General features: G+C 40.1%; 1 protein-coding gene across 1 annotated transcript; it reads right to left on the bottom strand.

The window, feature by feature from the left end:
* Window positions 1–5,476: 5,476 nt before the first annotated feature.
* Window positions 5,477–14,923, bottom strand: DDX18 (DEAD-box helicase 18). Its single transcript, XM_041473399.1, has 14 exons — window positions 14,617–14,923; window positions 14,313–14,501; window positions 13,194–13,328; window positions 12,551–12,686; window positions 12,142–12,242; window positions 11,845–12,044; window positions 11,642–11,756; window positions 10,676–10,815; window positions 10,317–10,478; window positions 9,267–9,419; window positions 8,496–8,609; window positions 7,994–8,050; window positions 6,830–7,007; window positions 5,477–6,206 (listed from the first exon to the last, which is right to left on the bottom strand). Exons 1-14 carry the CDS (start codon window positions 14,732–14,734, stop codon window positions 6,064–6,066), a joined length of 1,941 nt encoding a protein of 646 aa, XP_041329333.1. The 5' UTR covers window positions 14,735–14,923; the 3' UTR covers window positions 5,477–6,063.
* Window positions 14,924–19,598: the final 4,675 nt, after the last annotated feature.

The following is a 19,598-nucleotide window of genomic DNA, read 5'->3' as shown; positions in this document are numbered from 1 at the left end:
CCGCCCCGCCCCAGCGGCCGCCTCAGGGGCGGCGGCGCGGCCCGGCCGTGTGGGGCGGCGGGAGGCGCCGCCTCCCCGGCTGCCGCTCGCGGCCCCTGAGGGGCGAGACGCCCGCTGCTCGCGGATCTCTGCGCTGCCGGGGCTGGAAGGGATCTCTGGAGATCGTCTCGACCCACCGCCCTGCCCAGGCAGGGGCACCTCAGGCAGGTGTCTCAGGAACACGTCCAGGTGGGTTTGGAATGTCTCCGGAGAGGGAGGCTCCACGACCTCCCTGGGCAGCCTTTAGTGCGCTGCTACCTCAGTGTAAAGCTCTTCCTCATGTTGAGGTTAAACTTCTTGTGTTTTAGTTTTTCAGTGGTGTCGCTGGGCACCACTGGAAAGATTCTGGCACCATCCTCTCGGCACCTGCCTTTGAGATCTTAATGTGCATCAATGGGATCCCCTCTCTGTCCTGTCTTCTCCGGACTAAACAGGCCCAGCTCTTGCAGTCTCTCCTCATAAGAGAAATTGCTCCAGACCCCTCATGACCTTTGTGGCCTCTGCTGGACCTTCTCCAGTAGCTCCTTGCCTTTCTTGTGCGGAGAAGCCCTGATTTGGACACGGTGCTCAGATGTGGCCTCAGCAGGGCTGAGTAGACAGCGATAGTCTGTGTCCCCACAGACCCAGGTGGTGACGAGACACCCCCTTCTCTCCACGGACCCCATGAGGCTAAGGGACACCCTCTTCTCTTCACAGCCCTTTCCTGCCATGTTCCCTCAGTGCTCCCACCAACCATTTCATTTATCTTAAAATAAGTAATCAAATATGTGACCAAGGGCTTGGAGACGGACAATAGAATCAGCAGTGAATGCAAGAGATGTATTCTTGTATGTAATCTTTCCATCTGGATGTTTGGTGCTTTGTGGTGCTTTTGAGAAGCAAAACACAAAAGGGTGGAAAATAGCCATTTCGTAAGTCTAAATACTTCACATCTTCCTTTCCATCTGTTATCACTTTTCCCTGTTGACCTGAGAATTGATGAGAAAGGGACTTGTGACAGAGGGGAGGAGTTGCAAAACATATTTCCTAGTCCTCATCACTTTACCAAACGTTACTTCAGGACTCTTTTTAACTGAATCTTTTCAGACTCGGTCTTGTCATAATATTTCTTTCTGTCAGTCTGAAAGTTCTTGGCTTAACTCTCCCTGCATCCTTGTAATTCATGTCCAAGCTCCCCTTTGCTCAGCACTGCTGAGGAGGTGTCTGTCCTCCCCAGGGAGCAGCTGCTCAGGCCAGCATTGTCACAGCACCATTTCCAAGCACTTCCAAGAACAGCACACAGCTCAGTAACAGCTCTGGAGGGTGATGATTCATCCAGATATAACAGAATTCCAGCCCATTTTGTGAAGTGATGCTATTTTTTATAGCAAATATATAAAATTTAATGTTACATTTTCCAGAAGTTTTTTTTTTATCCATTAGAGGCTGATTATTTTTAGACCATTATAAAGGGACTACAGTGAACTTGACTCTTTACATATTTTCCATTTTTTTTGTTTTAGATTCAAGTGCTAAAAAAGCTTCTAGCAGATGCAGTTTTATTCCATCCTCTTTAATAGGAAATAATCCTCCTTTCTAAAGCATTTTTAAGAAAAGTCAGTTATATAAATCCTGCAATTAATTTGAGAAATATACAGAAAATTTCAGCCCAAGACAAAAAAAAAAAAAACAAAAAAAAACAAAAAAAAAAACAAAAACCTTCCAAAGTCCTTTAACAGTTGGTTCCTTACTTTTGCAATTGAAAATATGATGGAGAATCTAGATGTCACATAGATGCCAGGTAATATTGATTTTATTAATAGTTAAAACATTCACAGGTGATTGCAACCACTCACAGAGGAGCCCAGAAAGCTCTGGGTGTATCAACATCTTTAGCTGACAGTCAGAATAGAGAGGAGAGTTTGTAAGTTTTGTAACTGTTATACAAGATTTTGCAGAGCCTACAATTTTCATTTTTTTTTTCCTTTAAATTCTGACAACTGGGAAAAAAATAGTAGATGGTTATGTTTTTCAGTGTTGCAGCTTACAAAAGTGTCTGGGAAGATGGACTGCTATTGAGGAGTATGCTAAGGTTTTGGGGTTTTTTTTGAAAAGTGAATGCAGTTCTTAAGCTGGATGACACCCATATAGCAAAGTGAATGTGTTTCTAGACAGGACCCTGACTTTCCATTTGTCTTCCCTTCTTCTAATGGCATCTTTCCTCTATCTCTCCTCACAACTCCATATCAAAAGTTTATCGTGGTGGCTAAGAGGAAAAAACAAAAGTAATCTCTTCCCCACGTGGCTGTGCAATAAAGAGATTTGACAGAGGCAACATCAAGGTATTTATGACTTTGATGCAAGCCAGCAGATTTTTTAGCAGCTAAGAACATTCCAGCTCAAGAGGCTGGATTCTTACTGTCAGGGCTCAACACCTTCTATAAATCTACAAGCATCGAATAAACAAAAGCTTCAATAAGCGTGGCATGAATTCTACTGTCAGCTAAAATCCTGAGAAAATCAAGCTAATGGAGCAAAAGCCAGGAGCAGTGATAGATTTTATTCTGTATGCTTAGCCCCTTGACTATAGGCTTCTTTCAGCATTACTTTAATTTGAAAAAAATTTAAAAACCCAAACCCAACAACTGACCCAACTTTCAAGGGCTAATAACTGACTCTTTTCTGGGTATTTTCAGGGCTCTATAAAATCCCTCCTAAGTTTTGGGCCCTTGAAGTGCCTGGGCAATGATCTCCTAAGCAGGGCAGTGGTAGAATAAAACCAAACGTCAGAGACCTGTGCTGTATCCTGTCAGCACCATGTCTTCCTCCACTATATACTATTTTTTAAAATCACATAGCTCTTTTCACCCTTCCTGTGAGTTGCTTTCCCTGAGCCTCAAGTCACTGGCTTGAAAGCAAATCATCAGAGCTTTGGTAGCTTACTTAAATTGAGTTGTCAAGTCATACGTCAAACAGAAAGGCTGATTACTGCCAAAATATAAACATACTTCTTATTTACAACAGACCTCAGTAGATATCTTACTCAGTTCTCAACTACTCTTGCTCTGCAATGTCAGTAAGGGTGCCTTCTACCTGTGACATTCACCCTGAAAAATTTGATGGCAACGCTTTCTGACCAGCGTTGTGCTTGTCTGTAACTCAGCAGCTTTACAGCACAGGAAACTCAGATCATGACAAGATTTTTCACAATTATGAGCAGCAACTCAGTGGCAGAGTGCTCCTTTATGGGCCTGTTCCAAGAACTGTCAAAACCATCTTCCAGTTCAAGCAGGACAGTTTTGATCACCCCCTTAAGTGGTTTAAAGAGTCCAATTTCTTTGTGAAGGTTCTCAGAGGAAGAAAGCAATTTCTCAAGGCACACAATATTAGTCCCCAAGCAATTGGTCACTGTTATGAGACAAGCCTTGAGAGCCTGATGGCTGAGGTCTATTAACTGCTCACAAGACTGATAACAGAGGAAGCTGCAAAGGAAACCTCAGAATTCCAGTCTGACAATCTTTTGCACTTCTTGCAATATCACGGTGGAATAGATGCCACACAGATATTTTGTCAGAAACTATTTGTCATTTACGACTTCATAAACAAAGCAAAAGGTAATTGTATCTGCACTAGATAGGGAGCTTTTAAGTCCCACTTAGTCTCAGCTCATGAATTTCTCTTCTGCTTAATCAGGAAATTAGAGCTGACTTTGCAGCTGCTACAGGCAGGGTGGAGCCATTACACCTCTATGTTTAAGTAACAGCGTTAACTTTTCTTTTCCTTCAGTGTAAGCCACTGTTACTCTAGAGCAATACCATGCAGTCCTTCCATCTCCTACAGAGGTTTGTTTCAAAGATTTCTTTGTATTAGAAAATTAGGAAAATACAGCCCAAGTATCACAGGGAGGAGTTGTGCAGGCTCTTTATCAGTTTTCCATGGATCAGACTTTAGAAGTGGCAGAATTTTGAGGCCCTTTTAAGGCCAACCAGTTCTGGCCATGAGCATGTGGTCAGACAAGTGGTCACTGACTCCATATCCCAAGTTTTTCCTGCTCCAAACCAATATTCCACAGTACTGCCGCCACTGCTTGCACCCACATAACCACACCCTGATCTTCACAGTGGTTTACTGCAGCTTTGCTTACATCTCTTTCCCAGTAATTAATTTTGCAGTTCATCTAATGAGTCCCTCAGCGTTTCTTTTGCTTTAATGAAAGTTAATTCCCATACAGTAACTGCACAGCTGGCAGGTATAAACAGAAGCCTTAAACTGTATGATGATGTAGATCTCAGAGAGAACTCCTAATATGTGCTATTAATAAAGACATGAAAATTACTTTGACATCTATTATTTATAAATTTTTAAGAAAACCCAGAATCAAAGATTAGAACTCAATGAGACAGGCATCATAATTAGCACTGCTTACACTTCAGAGAAGATTTTGCTATTTCATTGCAAGCTTAGAAGCACAAGACATTCAAATTCTAGTAACAAAATTATTTTGACATTAAAAATCTTAAAAGCCCATTAGGGTCTAAAGTCAGCTATTTCATAAGAGGGAAAACCAGACAATGCTCAAATCTCAATGGTGGAAGCACTAGAAACAGAATGGTCCTATTATTTCTCCCATGTTCCTTCCCCAAGGATGAAAAGTCCACTGATTTTTTTATAAATACTTCAATGCATATATCAAGTTTCAAATCTAGCATGCTACCTCCCAAGACCTTATAAATAACAGTCCAATTCATATTGGAATTACTTATGCTTTTGTAACTGCTCCTGGGTTACATTTGAAATGTAAATTAAAAGCTGTTTTACTGTAATCACAGATGGCCCACATTTCTAGATTTTGTGACATTTTAGTCTTTCCTTGACACATGAACAATTTTTAAACACTTCTCACCACTGCTGCAGCCTTGTAAGAGCTGTTACCTACTGCTACAATGGCAGAGATGGAAATAATATGTGTAATACAATTACTCTTTTACTTGTGTATTCTTCTTCTACTGAAGCCTCCACGTTTTTTCCTGTCTGCAGTGTGTATTCCACCCTCTTCCATTTCAGTCTTTTATATTCCTCCTCCAAAATACCCTTCTAGTATATTTATACCCCATTTCCCTTTTGCACTTATTGAGTCTCTCCACCCCCCCAATCCTGTGTCAGGATCTTTGACTTTGCTCATTGCATATACCAAGACTTGAAATCAATGCACTTTTTAAATTTAAAAGGTACAACTGCATAACTTCTCACTGCATCAAGGTTACAAAGCATCTTTAATAAATACCTGGGTTGAGTGCTTTAATTTATGTAATCTGCTTTCCTTAATTCTTTGCAGAGTACACTAGACATCCCCAGACTAATAAATTCAGATTTAAACTGGACATGAAGGAAAACAAAGTATTTCAGTATAGTGTTACCATTGTATCACATTAAACCAGTATTAATCATGTACCAGAAGTGGTATAAGAGACTTGTTTTATTTTGGACACTGTACTTGTTATACAGATACTATGTTGGAAATTATTCACAAGATCATACAGCCTTAATTATTCATCCATGGTTCAGTTCTTAAGGAATCTTCTTATATTCTTCAGTATATTTGATGGCTAAAGCAGAGTTCTGTAGCATTAAAATCCCTTGCAGTGATTCATGTGAGCATGAATCTTTTTATCTCACAATGTCCTGATGTTGTCCACTCTAACAATTTTCAGAGGTATGCACAGAAAGAAGGGTAAATGTAAAGCAAATTCTTCTATAAAACCTAAAGGTATTCTCCCTTTCTTTAATTAAAATCTCTGTAGCAGTGACTTCAGGTAATTTAAGTGATCTCCTTCCTTACAAACAGCGTGGCAAAATTCCCTGGCAATATTCTCCTTTAGCCACAGTTCAGAAGAGTCTTCCTGAAGTGAAAAATAAAAGATGTTTCTAGAAAAGAAAAAATCCTTAAAGAGACCTAAAAATGAGAAAGGAGCTGTTTAAACTGGAAGTAACTGCCAGATGGTTTTGATCAAGGCAGGCTACTCCAAGGCATTTTAATGACCAGAATTAACGAGAAAACTGTCGGTTGTCAGATTTCTTGCTGATGTGTTTGAAGATTTTTGCTTTGTGGACGTTCTTTGATTTCTGGTAGCCAAATCCCCCACCTCCACCTCTTTTCTGTAGTCTTCTGCCATGGTTGCTGTTCACATCTAAAATTTCATTGGTTAAAGAATTTGAAAAGGATTTGAAATATTGCATTTTGGGTTTACTAGGGGGTTATTGATGTGAGAAAAAAAAAGAAAAGGCTAAGCTACCTAATTACAGAGAAAGCCAGAACTTTGTGCCTGTAGTTCTAAATACTCCTCCAGCTGTCCAGTTAAGCTGTCCAATGCACTACTGCTTCAAATTCCATCCACTGTCAGGTTTGACAGTAATTTAGATACAGTCTCCCAGTTCCTGCTCTTGCCCCTCTATGCCAATATTCCATGACTAAGAAACTTAAGCAAATACATTTCAATTAAAATAATTTTGCATGGAGGAGAACAATACTTTGGAGCATGGATGCATTCCAGAATCTGCCCAACAGGAACTGAAGCCTGTAAAACATGGACATATGCTAAAAGAGATGTTTGTAGGCATTTTTTAAATTAATATTTACATTTTCTTTGACAAAGTACTGTTGGAGCATGATGCATTTTTATGGTTATTAGCAGAAAAACTCCAACCCCAACAACAAAACAGCAGAACTTGAGGTACCACAGGAATTCAGCAAGTTGCACTGAACATTTGTAACACAGAAATTCAGCTTTGAAACACTGCAGTGAAAGGATACTGAGGTCAACAAATGGAGGAACTTTAAAACCAAACGAAAGGCTGACTTTGGGAAGATCCAAATTATTGACATCATAGATCTGCTTCAGAGAATGGGAGTCGTAAGCTCTGATGTAAGCTTTGTAAGCCTCCTGGGCTGACTTGTGAAGGAAGTAGTTCTTCTCTATCAGTTTTTCCAGCTGGTGAGGGGAAAATAAAACCATAAGAGACATAAACAATTGTAGCTATTAAAAGTCTATACATTATATTCAGACATTTTTACTGTACAAGTCACAATGACATTCACTCCTCACTTCAGCAAAACTGCTCTGACATCAAAGTGCACAAACAGGTGTAAAATGCTGTTATAAACAAGTAGAGGGACAAAAAATCCTGAAGCTGACTTAGAGTACAAACAAAGCCTCAGCAATATGAAAATTTACAGAAATTTACGCTGGGTTGTCCCAAACAAGTTAATCAAGGGCAATACACCTGCAGCCACACCATGAAACCATGTGTAAGAGAACAGCCAGCCTGACATCTGAACTGTTTGATTCCATGCAATTCCATGCACAGTCTGATCTCTCATGGTGCCAATGCACTGTGAAATCAGCAGTATTAATTCTACACCAAAAATGGATACACCAGGGTAGATTAACACATTTTATTTGATGTGGGTCAAGTTTCCAATACTCATTAGATCCCAGTGTTTCATTAGATGATTAACATACATTAATTCAGTGTTCTAAAAGTAAGCTACATCAGGAACCACTTCTTCCTGATTATGCTTAATTAGGAACCTCTCTCTGCAAGGACTGTCTTCACTGCTTCCTGTACTTGTTACTTTAAATTCAAATCACTGCAAAGAAACTTTACAGAGCTCTTATCAAAAGAATGATTCACAGAAGTAATCAATAATAGAAACTCACATCTTCAGAATTATCTATGCTATTCCACGCACCTCTGTGTTCCTTGGCTATTTTTGTAGCACAGGAGCACAAATGAATTTTAGCTAATGCTGGGCTTTATTAACACCAGCTAATTAAAAATGCACATGGGTTTATATCCTAACATTCCTAAAGAAGCACACACATTTTTGAGTTGCAGTCATTATAGACTGTGACATTCTCCAGGCAAATTATAACAAAGATATTCAAAGTAGTTGAAGTGTAAAAACATGTCATACCTGAGACTGGATGTCTGAGATTTTTGACCAAGAAAATTCAAATTCACTTAGTGGTACCTTAAAAACAAAAGAAATGAAATATCAACATTATTTACACTGTGTAAATGCTGTGTAAGTGAATGTGTTTAAGACCAAGGGCAAACAGAAAACTATCTGGAAGATAACAGCTTTTTTTAATACCACAGCTGTATCTGTAAAGTGCCTTTACATCAATATGACAGTATTATCACTTCCTTTAAGCCAGAGTAATAGAGACACTCAGTATGACACCATTTTTTACCACTTTTGCTTTAGAAGTTAAATCACTTTAATTAAAGTCACAAAACAAGTCCATAAGGAGAGCAACCAAGCAGCTCTGTGCAGTTCTGTTAAAATGATTACCTTTAAAAGACTGTTCTTCTTTTGGAATTGAACAAAATTAAATTGAGTGTTGGAAAACCAAACCAAACCAAACCAACCCAACCCAGTAAGTTTTGTCTTTAAAAACCGGACAGAAGTTTACCCTGGCTTGTTTCAGATAACGAAGGAAGCCCAGTTCTTCTGGTCTTAAGATGAGCAGAGCATGTCCCCTACCATTTATTCCTCTGGCAGTCCTACCAACACGGTGGATATATTCCTTTGGGAAAGAATAACAGACAACAAGGTCAGGCAGTCTTAATCATCAACAGAAAATACACCAAAGTTAACCTCAATGTAATGTAATGCATCATTCACTATTTGGTAAGACTTTTTCTTGGCACTGACACGTGGATAAGGGAAAACAAATGCTGAAGGTGCAAAGCAACATCAGGCTGAGACAGAGCCCCTAAAGCATTTTATCTTTCACTGAAGAAAAAAAATATCTTAGTCCACAGTAACTGAAAATTAAACCTTGATTTTAGAGATTTTTGAATTTCCCTTGTTTACAGTAAACTTTATTCAAGTAGGAATATTATCTTTAAACAAAAAGCAAATTTCAACTGGGAAAGCTCAGGGATGCACATGTAAACTCACCCTCCTCTTGAAAAGTGTTTGGCTGTTTAGCTGATTAGATTTGAACTTCACAGCACAAACAATATTTTAAAATGCAATTCTTAAGAAGGCAACCAAGGTCTTAGCTCGGAGCAGCATTCCCTAGGAGCTGGTGAAGGGCAGGGAAAGAAACCAGCAGCTGGATATAACCATGGCTGAATTCTGCCCTCTGTCAAGCAGCAGTTTCAGCTCTTCTCTGCAACTAAGTTTGTAGTCAGAATTTGATTTCTTGCTGTGACACTTGTTTATTTCCTTAACTTACCTTTGGATCATCTGGAGGGTCATACTGGACAATCCAGTCAACCTCAGGAATGTCCAGTCCTCTGGCAGCCACATCAGTGCACAGCAGTATTCCAGACTCTGCATTACAGAACTGGAAAAATGTTGTAGTACGTTTGGTCTGTTTCTGCTTGCCCTGAAAGGAAGCAAACGCACTGGGGATGAAATATCAACCAAAAAAATAATTTGAGACATCTTTCCAAATCGTGGTTTTGTACAGACCAAGCAGGAACAGTTTGCAGTGAAGAAAAAAAGAAACCACAGAGGGTTACAAGAAGTGGCACCCCTCAGAGGTTACAATGTATCTCCCAAACCATTTAAAAATTGCATAAACATTCTTCTCATGAGCACAGCACGCATGTTTCAGGTTCAGAAAAAGGACATTTGCAACCCTAGCAATATTTTAGACAGATTACAGGCTATAAAAGCAAACAACCAAACAAAACCAATACTTGTCACAGTTCTATCAAAGAATAGCATGACATTTCCCCCCAAAACAAAAAAGAACATTTCTGATTAGTTGCAACTGTTTCATAAACTTTCAGTCAATTCTTTCTTCTAAACTGTGCATTTTGTGGTTTTGACAAAAAATTTACAATGCTCATCCAAATGCTAAGAATTGGCATAGTAAATCCAAACATCACCCTGGCCTTAGGAAAAGCATCAAACACTTCAGGCATCAGATTCTGGATTTCTCTGACAAGAAGTTCACTCCATTAAATATTGAATTTTAGTGCTTGTGAAAGGTAACTTCTTGGAAGAAAACAGAAATGTTGCTACACAGAGAGCATAAATTAGTATCAGTGTTCAGCACTGGTTCAAAAAATAGCAAGCCTGATTACTGAAGTGTTATTATATAATTTTTGCTTTATCTCCTTCCTCTACAGACTAATCAAGACCATCACCAGTTTTATGAGCAGGCTGTCTGTTCATTAGAAACTGGACTGAAACAAACCAGGCAAATGTAAAGCCAGTAAAAGCTTACAGCTGTTATCAGAATAATTCAAAATAAGTCAATGAATAAGATACTTACATGAATGGCCAAAACAGGCAGATCAATGTAGTTGAGTAATTCATAGTGGTACTTCACTGACATACATGAAGAAAAAAATACCATCAGTTTCTTCTTCCGGTTCTTCTTGAGGAATGTGAAGAGCAAAAGGAATCTTTTTTCAGATGGACAGACCACATAACCCTGCAAAAATTTTAAACATTGTTAAATAGAAGTAGTAAGGAGCAAACTTGTCTTTTAGGAGCACAGTTACATCAGGGAAGGGCTACTTTGGGAGAAAAACCTCACCCAACAGTTATACATCTGAAGCATCCCAGGTGAAAAACCACAGGGCTCGGTGTGTTCGGAGATCTCAACCCTCCCACTAATGTTTGTCTTACCTGTTCCAGACCATCTACCGTTGCTGTCTCCTTGTTATCATCAACCCCAACATACAGTGGCTCTTTCTTCAGAGAGATCTTGGCCAGATCTTCGACCTTTCTGGTCTGTGTGGCAGAGAAAAGCATCGTCTGTCTGCGCTCTGGAAAATATTTGAAAGACAGCCTCGCTTTTCAAAGAATTCAAATAGCGATTCCGTAAAATCTAATGGCAAACTTCCCTGGGAAATCTTTCAACTAAATTCTAATTCAAACATACTGCTACTGACAAACAAAGAGGTGTAGTTGTATTATGGGGTGTACACCAAGTTTATTTCAGCTGTCCCCACCCCCAAAATCCTAGATGCTATCAAAACACAGTGTTCTTCCTCTGTAAAAATGTTAATAATCATTTGCAATCCAATTTAGACACAAAACAAAATCAAGACCAATCTTCTAATTCTAAATAAATTTTCAGGAATACTACAATATTTTTGTTTGAAAAAACAATTCAAATTGTGTTTAATACATCAATTACAAGGAATAGTTACATGAAAAATTAGGAAAAGAAAAATTTAAGGCAAATACTTAAAACTTCTTCAAGATACTGGTCTTGGAGGTATCAAAAAAGATTGAGCTGCAAGTCAGAAGCCCTTTTTCCTTGAATTTAAACCTTATTAGGAAATAATGAATTGCAGGAAATAAACATGCAGAGGAAGATGAATGAGAAAATGGTAACATTAAACTAAAAGGATTTTATATGAACAGAATTCTATCTCTGAAGAGCATTTGAAAACTCTGTTCTTCAGATAAATGATGTTGAATAAGTAATATATACTGGCTAGCAGAAAAAAAGGAGAGCGTAAGAAAATCACTATGAAGTTCATTTACAGAACTATAAAAATTAATAACTTTTCCTATAATAATAGAGTCAGAGACATAATGTTAGTCAAGTGATTTCCAGGAAAGAGAGATTTTTTTTTTTCTTACTTGGTAAAAGTTTTATGATCTGTTTCATTTCTTCTTCAAATCCAACCTCCAAGATTCGATCTGCCTCATCAATTACCAAACATTGCAAGTTCTTGTACATGAAACCTGGAGTGTTCTAGAAGATTAACAAACTCACAGTCAGACAGGGAAAGGAGTTTTTATTATGTTTTAACAAAGAGATTAGACATCAATATTGTATCTACCTGCATATGATCCAGCAGTCTTCCTGGTGTGGCTACAATGATGTTGATTCCATTTCCAAGCTTCTGTGCTTCTGCTGATCTGTTACTGCCCCCCATTATCAGACCATAGGTATGAACGTGATGATTCATAAGTTCTTTAAGAACTCCGTAGGTTTGCATAGCCAGCTCTCGAGTAGGAGAAAGAATAATAACACCCGTTCCTAAGAAATACATCAACCAGAGAGTCAGTTACAATTCATCCAACCCCTCAAATGGCTGCTTTGCAGTAAAATTCGGCTGTGAAATGAAGAGCCTTACCATTCCTAGGCATGAATTTCAGCTTGTAGATGAGCTCTACTGCAGGAATGAGAAACGCAAGTGTTTTTCCACTGCCTGTTTTTGCAGCTGCTAAAATATCCCTGTAAGCAGCATTAGAAAAAGTAGTATTTAGTCGACCATACCAAGAGAAGAGCAATCTTACTCTGATCCATGCTGACAATGTGAAAAACTAACATGGCTTAAAGACCAGTGGAGTTGGTACTAGGAGCTTGCTGGCAGAGGCAGGTCACAGCAATTAGCCAGTGAAGGCTGGCCTCAATGATCATGGAGGTCTCCTTCAACCTTAATGATACCATGATTTGACTTTATGATTCATGTATGTAGCTTGCCAGCAAAATTTACAAAACATCTGGGGTCATTAGAGTGACTAAAAAGCCCTATTTCTTACCTGCCTTCCAAAAGAGGCTTGATACTTTTATGCTGAATTTCCGTCATGTGTGTAAACCCCATGTCGTTTATGCCTTTCAACGTATTCTCACTGACACAACCAGCCAGGGAAGAAAAGGAATTGTCTTCAAAAGCACCTGAAGTGAGGGGCAAAATGAAAAATATTTAAACTTATTTCTTCTATTTCCTCTGCCATCTGAGATTAACCAGTTCAAATCGACTTATATGGAAAAAAATGAAAGGACTTCCTCTTATTGCATTCTACCACAAAATCCAAAGACTGACAAAATAATCTGTATTAATGAGTTCATAAGAAAACTACACAGAGTTAATAAAAATGAATTCACTGCTTCTTCTGTCAGAGCACCTCCAGCTAGTTCTACTACTCCAGCTTGCTCTTCATGGACTTCTTCCTGTACAGATAAGCATATGTGTATATAGGTTTAAAAAACACTTTCACGAGTAATTGTAGGACCAAGAGGTGTGTATATAATGCAAACTTTCAAGAACAGCAGGTGGGTGAGAGCTGTGCAGCTGCCAGTGTCACATCCTGTATCCAAAACCTGACTCACAAAGCTCACTCTGGAAGCAAGGTGTTAGACCCTGGGATTTTGCCTGTGCATGAAAAAGAGAACACAAGATACCTGTTACACCTAGTGGCAAACTGGGCACCTCATCCTCCTCCTCTTCCACTTCCTTCTCTCCAGAGTCCTGCTTATCTCCATCTTCTGCCTCTGCAGATTCGTCTTCTTCAGTTTTTGCTTTTTTGGTTTCTGTATCTGGAGTGTTATTTTTACAGAAGATAAGTCAGTTAGAAACACAAAGATCATGGTTATCATGAAAAGCTGTTCCACAGACTGAGTTTCCTTTAGTCTGTAAACCATGTACAAAAATAATGATTTTCCATGGGGTGGAAGGGGGCTGGAGGAGAGACAAGGTGTCTATGGAATTTTCTGATGCACAGAGCAAAAATTCCCCAAGTTCCTGCTACACAGCCCACCTGGCATAGCGAAACAATGTAGCTTGATGTATATCACATAACATCTTGTGTGGAAGCAAGATAAAGTGTCCTTAAACCAGTAACAAAATTCTTTCCTGGGGGCAATGCCAACATCAAATTTCCCACACCGTTTGTGCTCAGGATATGTGAGAAGTTGCATTTTAGGCACCTGAATCTTCAGAGATGAAAGCACCTCTTCACTGCCATAACCATAATGCATGTCCCAAAAATCAAATACATTTTGAAAGCTTCTATTCCTCGTGTATGTCTAGATATGTATCTACAAATCTATGCATATAAAAACATATGCAAACCTAGCAATTTTTGTGTGGTGCTTTTTTTTTTTTTTTTTTTGGTAGTTTTCCAGTATTTTTCAGTTTCATAATATATAAATGTTGCCAAAGGCTGGACATATTGCTAAAAAGTATTTGCTGCACAGCCAAGTACAGAGAGCACCTATCTACCAGAACACTGAAACACAGGACACGTATTTGAATAATAAACGATCAAAACATCCAGTCAACAAAGCACAATCCTATGGAAGAAGTAAACTGGCTACTAGTATGAATTAAGAATTCAAATATCGCAGCTGGAATGAAACGGGTAAATCTTTAGCCCTCATGGACTTTAAAGCGCACACCTGACCGCCACATGGCATTTCAAACTTTCCCCGACGCCGCGGGAACCCTAAGGAGGCGCTTGTGGAGGTCTCCCAGACTAAATGAGCCCTGGGAGACACGCTGTCTTTGCTAAGAACACGCACCATCTCCTCCATTGGCCACCGCTTTTCTCTTTTTCTTCTTCTTTTTCTTCTTTTCCCCGCTGCGGGGTCCGGCTCCGTCCGCAGGCTCGGCGCCCTCCTCGGCCGCTGCAGCCTCCTCTGGCAGCGCCGCCTCCTCCACCTCCTCCTCCTCCGGGGGTCCCTGAGAAGCCGCCTCGCCCGGCGAGGGCACTGCACGGCGGAGACAGAGACAGAAGGAGGAGAGACAGGGGAGAGAACACAAAGTTAATCACGGCTCCGCCGGCGCTCAACCGGGGAGAGGCTCCGCGGCGCCGCCCGCCCGTACCTGCCCCCTGGGCCGCCTGCAGCTTCAGGTTGCGCTGCCGCAGCTTCAGGTTGCGCTTGTGGATCTTCCTGCGGAGCAGCCGCATGGGCAGGTTGCTGGCAGCAGCCGGCACCGACATCGCGGCAGCGGCAGCGGGAACCCCGCGCTCCCGGCACACGTGGGGAGGCCGCGACCGGAACCGCCGCGCGCGGGGCCTCACGGGCAGCCGGCAGCGCCCTCTGGGGGCCCGGCGGAGGCAGCGCCGCGCGGGGCCCGGCCCCGATCCCTGCCCCGCTCACGGACTCGATACCCGCCCCATTCCCGGCCTCCCGCCCCATTCCCGGCCCCCATCCCTGCTCCGCTCCCGGCCCCGTTCCCAGTCCCGCTCTCAGCCCGGGACACATCCCGGGTTTCCTTGAGGACTAGACTCGCCGTGTCCCGCACAGATCCCCCAGCCTCACAACACCCGTCTGCCCGGTGGTGCTGCCTCCAGCCATGGTCACATGTGTCCAACGGGAGAAAGAGACAGAATTAAAGAATCAGGTTGGAAAAGAACTCTGAGATCAACGAGTCCAACCTACGAGCAAAATCACCATGTGCCCCGTGGCAGTGAGCGCCATGTCCAGGCTTTCCTTAAACACCTCCAGGGATGGTGACTCCACCACCTCCCCGGGCATTTCGTTCCAATGTTTAATCACAATTTGTGAAGAAATTCCTTCTAATATCCAACCTAAGCCTTCCTTGGTACAGCTTGAAGCCATGTGCTCTTGTTCCCTGGGAGCAGAGCCCGTCCCCTCCGGCTGTCCCCTCCTGTCAGGGATTGTGGAGGGCACAGGGGCTCCCGAAGCTCCTTTTTTCCAGGTTAAGCACCCCCAGCGCCCTCAGCGCTGCTCATCAGATTCGCGCTCCTTACTCTGCACTCACTGCAGCCCCTCTGGAACTGAGGGCACAGCACTCGAGGTGTTTATTTACAGAGGCAGAGTCACTTCCCTGCTTCCCCAAAGAGTGATTCCCCAAGGCTGACCCGCAGCGCCCACCGGCTGCTTCCCGACAGCAGAGGGCACAGACAGCACAGGGATGTCCTTTGCCACCAGAAACCAGAAACCAGCGCCTTCTGAGACCCGAGACGACAAACTGAGTGAGGTTCAGACTTGATACCTTGCTGTAACAGAGAATAAACTGCGGAACTAATTCTGCATTAAGATACAAAAGTAATTTATCACCATCTGTAATTATTGTTTTCCATAGATCGTTTGGATCACCAGGATGAGAATTAAATTTGTCTTACCATGTGAACCATGCCATCCTGTCCAGACTTTCACAGACTGGATGCTGCTGCTTTAATAAATTGAATGGATTATTGCTATTTTCATCAGCTGCATTTGAAACTAAACTGATCCATCCTCAGCAAGAAAGGCTTTTGGTACAGACTCCGGAGGAACTCAGTTTTACCTGCTTAATTTTAGTCAGGTGAAAGTTCCTTACTGCAACTCAGTGTAATTTAGGTTTAGTGTCCATTTTCTCCCTGGATACCTTATATTGCATTTGCAGGATGTATTTTTAAATAGATGTGGGTTTGCTCTTCCTAGTCTGTACTGATTTATATGGATGTGTTTAGATTTACTATTTGGATCCAGATTTAACCCAGGCAGTGCTTCTTTCTGGAATATGGTCATTGTGCAGATAAAATATATAAAGATCTGGATAGCAGGGAGCTGACACTAATACACTGAGGAAGGACAAAGATATGTCCTTTGAGTATGGCATGGTCCTCATGTTCCCATTTTAACCAGTAGTGCCAGGATCATCGCTGTTTTTGTTTTCACATCTGTCATCACACCCCCAGCCTTGCCAAAAATTATGACCTGGTAAAGGTAATCCTGGTAAAGGATTCTGGTCAGGTAAAAGCCTTTATATAAAGAATTCACCTCAGTGTCCATGCTGGGTTCTGGCTGACTTGGCAAGTCTCTGTGAAATTGCATTAGTGTGGCACAAGGCCCACATTAAAAACTGTCCTGAGCAGTTATGTCAGATCCCACTGACCTGCTCTGTTGGCTACAGTTAGCATGGCACACAAGGAAAATTTTATAGACAAAAGATGCTCTTGCATCTGTGTACACAGATGTCAGGGCATTCTGTATAAGAATTCAGAAATTGCAGATTTTTTTTTTTTTAGGTTGCAAATTATCATGAGCTCCAAAATTGCTTTCTCTCAATATATTGTAAAACATGTTACTTAGAATTAACAAACAAATGTTCTTATTTCTGGAAATTTCAAAATGTGTTTTTTAGCTTCCTTCTTTTAGCATAATTTGATTTTCTTCAAGCTGTTATTGTGGAAAGTCAAAAAAAAAAAAAGAAAAAAGAGAAGACTCAGAAGATAATGATAATATTATTGTGACAGGTCTGGACAGTAATTTAAACCACTAGCTCATGTTAATAGTTTTTCTCTGAATTTTGGCATTTCTTAGATAACATATGAATCCCCTCTAGTACAAGTGTCATTTTTGTCCAATACATTAATTCCTAATTGCTTGAGTTATCAGGGAATCATTACTAACACAGGATTTTCTCAAATGGTTATTGAATTGTTGTCAAAATGTCCCAGATTTTCTACCCATGATCTTGCAGGTAGGTTTGTAGGGAAACATGTTTTGTGTGAATAAAACCTTTATAGAGCTGAATAAGTCCTTATGAGATAAAGGTGAATATTTTTAATGGGCTGCCAATGTCAGTATTTTATCTCCCAGAGTTAATTCATCCTTATAGCCAAATTCAGAATATTTGTGCCTACTTACCATAAACTAACTTGTGTTGATTAAAATGTAACACAGAAGTAGTCATTTATTTCAGTTGTATCATTTCAAGCAGAAGGTATAATTTATACAAAAGGTGCCAAAACCCCATCTTAGAAATGGTCATGAAATGAAAATGTGTAGCCATTTTTTAATACAGGATTTTGGGTACAGAGCTGAATTAAAGAAGAGAAGGTTTTTTTTCAGAAATCAGAATTTTTTAAAAAATGTTTTTTTGATGTCTTAGGTTGAACATGAAGAAAATCAACACTGATGTAATTTATGAACGTCTGCACCATTCAGCTAAAAGTTCTGAACTAGAAAACTAAAGCCTTTATTGCTTGCAGCCACAAACTGGAAAACTGTTCAGAGCTGTCTTTTAATTTTTAGCAGATTATTATTTTCCATGTTAGAGCAAATTTATCTGTCAGACAGTAATACAAAAGGACTTGGTTTAAAATCAGATTTTTTTTTTCAAATATGTCTACCTTACCAGTGTGTGTACATATGCAAATGGTGGATACAAAGTGTCTGCAGAAATAATCAATTTTCTAATTTAGTGGAAATATATAATTCTGAAATGTGTACTTTGACAGAGAAAAGTAACCCAAATCTGAACTGATATATAAATGGCATAGTTACAGATATATTCAGATACATCACATGGAGAATAGATGACTTGATTTATAGAACGTGTCAATGTTAGTGTGAGTTAGAAATTGATGGGACAAATCATGTCTTTGTAGGCTATCACTGAATATCTCTGAACCTGTGAGGGAATTCAAAGTATGGCTTACAAGGAGAGTAAGGTATCCATGTTTGGAAAAAGCAAGGTAGGCTATCACAATCGCATATTTTTAGGGTTTGGTTTAATGCTGCTTTCAGCTACTTCTCCCTTGTGCCATGTGGCAGTCTGGTCTCAATTATAAGTGACAGCAGCAGCACTTGGTGGACATGGCAGTAGAGCTGAGTTCAAATCACATCAGTGAATTTTTTATTTCTCATTCAGCCCATATTTTACAGCTGTAACTGAAACCATTGCAGGTATTCTAATGCACGATCTCCTCTTTGACACACAGAGGACCAAAATCCTGGAAATGACACCTTGTAGGAAATGTTGGAGTTCTTCCTTGCAGTAAGAGATTATTTTATGGTTATCACTGACACACTGCAAACAAAAGGTCTTCAGGAAAACAAGGTGCTATACACATTTTTATCCTCACAGAGGCAATGAGAGAACAAAAAATACATAATGCAAGAGCAGTGCACAGTTTGTAATGTACCACTGGCAGGCAGGAGGGTACCATGAGGATAACTGAAGTGCAAAACTATGCATGGCACACAGCTGAAGTGTTTAGATTCTATTTTATTTTATTTTATTTTATTTTATTTTAAGTTTGTTTCAGATATTTACAATTTAAACTTACAAAATATTTTTGGGGTCCTCAGAAGCTGCTTTTCTGAATCAGATGAAATAATAATCAGATATTTTCTGTTCTGTTTTAGGAGGCTGTTTACAGGTTTGCTTCCCCTGTTCCACAAACCCTAGCATGTGTTGATAAATAGCTTGCTTTTGCACATGACAGTAAGCTACAGCCACTTTTATTAAGACAGCATGTAAATTCACAGTATTCTTTTTTTACTTACAACAATCCAATCTTTAACATTTTCCTGTTTTTAAAAAACTTAGTGAAGGTTTCTCAAAATGCTGCAAAGGCTACAAGTAGGATCATGTGATTTATTAGCAGATTAATCAAACTGCAGGTGTAGCAACTAGTTTATAACTTACAGACTGACAGGTTCATAACCCTTAAAATAATAATTTTCTCAGGCATAAAAGGCATTCCTTTTACAGTGCCCTCATTAATTTAAAGAATCCTAGTGAATATATTACTGTCTCCTATTCAGAAGGAGTGTGTCTTTTATATTGCTTTATCATTTACAGATCTTCATTTAAAATAGCTCTGTTCAAACGATATAAAGTCATGATTAAACTCAAAGAGAGTATGAAATATAATACAGTAAGGGAAATGTAGGGTAATATTTAGGGCTAACTAAAACTCTTTGCAGGTCTTTTGAAGATAAAATTTGAAGGGGAGGGATATTCTGGGTGCATAGCAGCTGGATGGAGGCTGATTAGTGGCAGTTTGTGGCTGGAATGAACACAAGATGTCACCCTCGCTGTGAGAGAGCTCCAACACACAAACG

Source organism: Pyrgilauda ruficollis, unplaced genomic scaffold (assembly GCF_017590135.1).
Source record: "Pyrgilauda ruficollis isolate IOZ18807 unplaced genomic scaffold, ASM1759013v1 scaffold3, whole genome shotgun sequence".
Taxonomy (NCBI): Eukaryota; Metazoa; Chordata; class Aves; order Passeriformes; family Passeridae; genus Pyrgilauda; species Pyrgilauda ruficollis.
The sequence above is the reverse complement of the archived record's forward strand: the minus strand, read 5'-3'. Positions and strand labels throughout refer to the sequence as shown.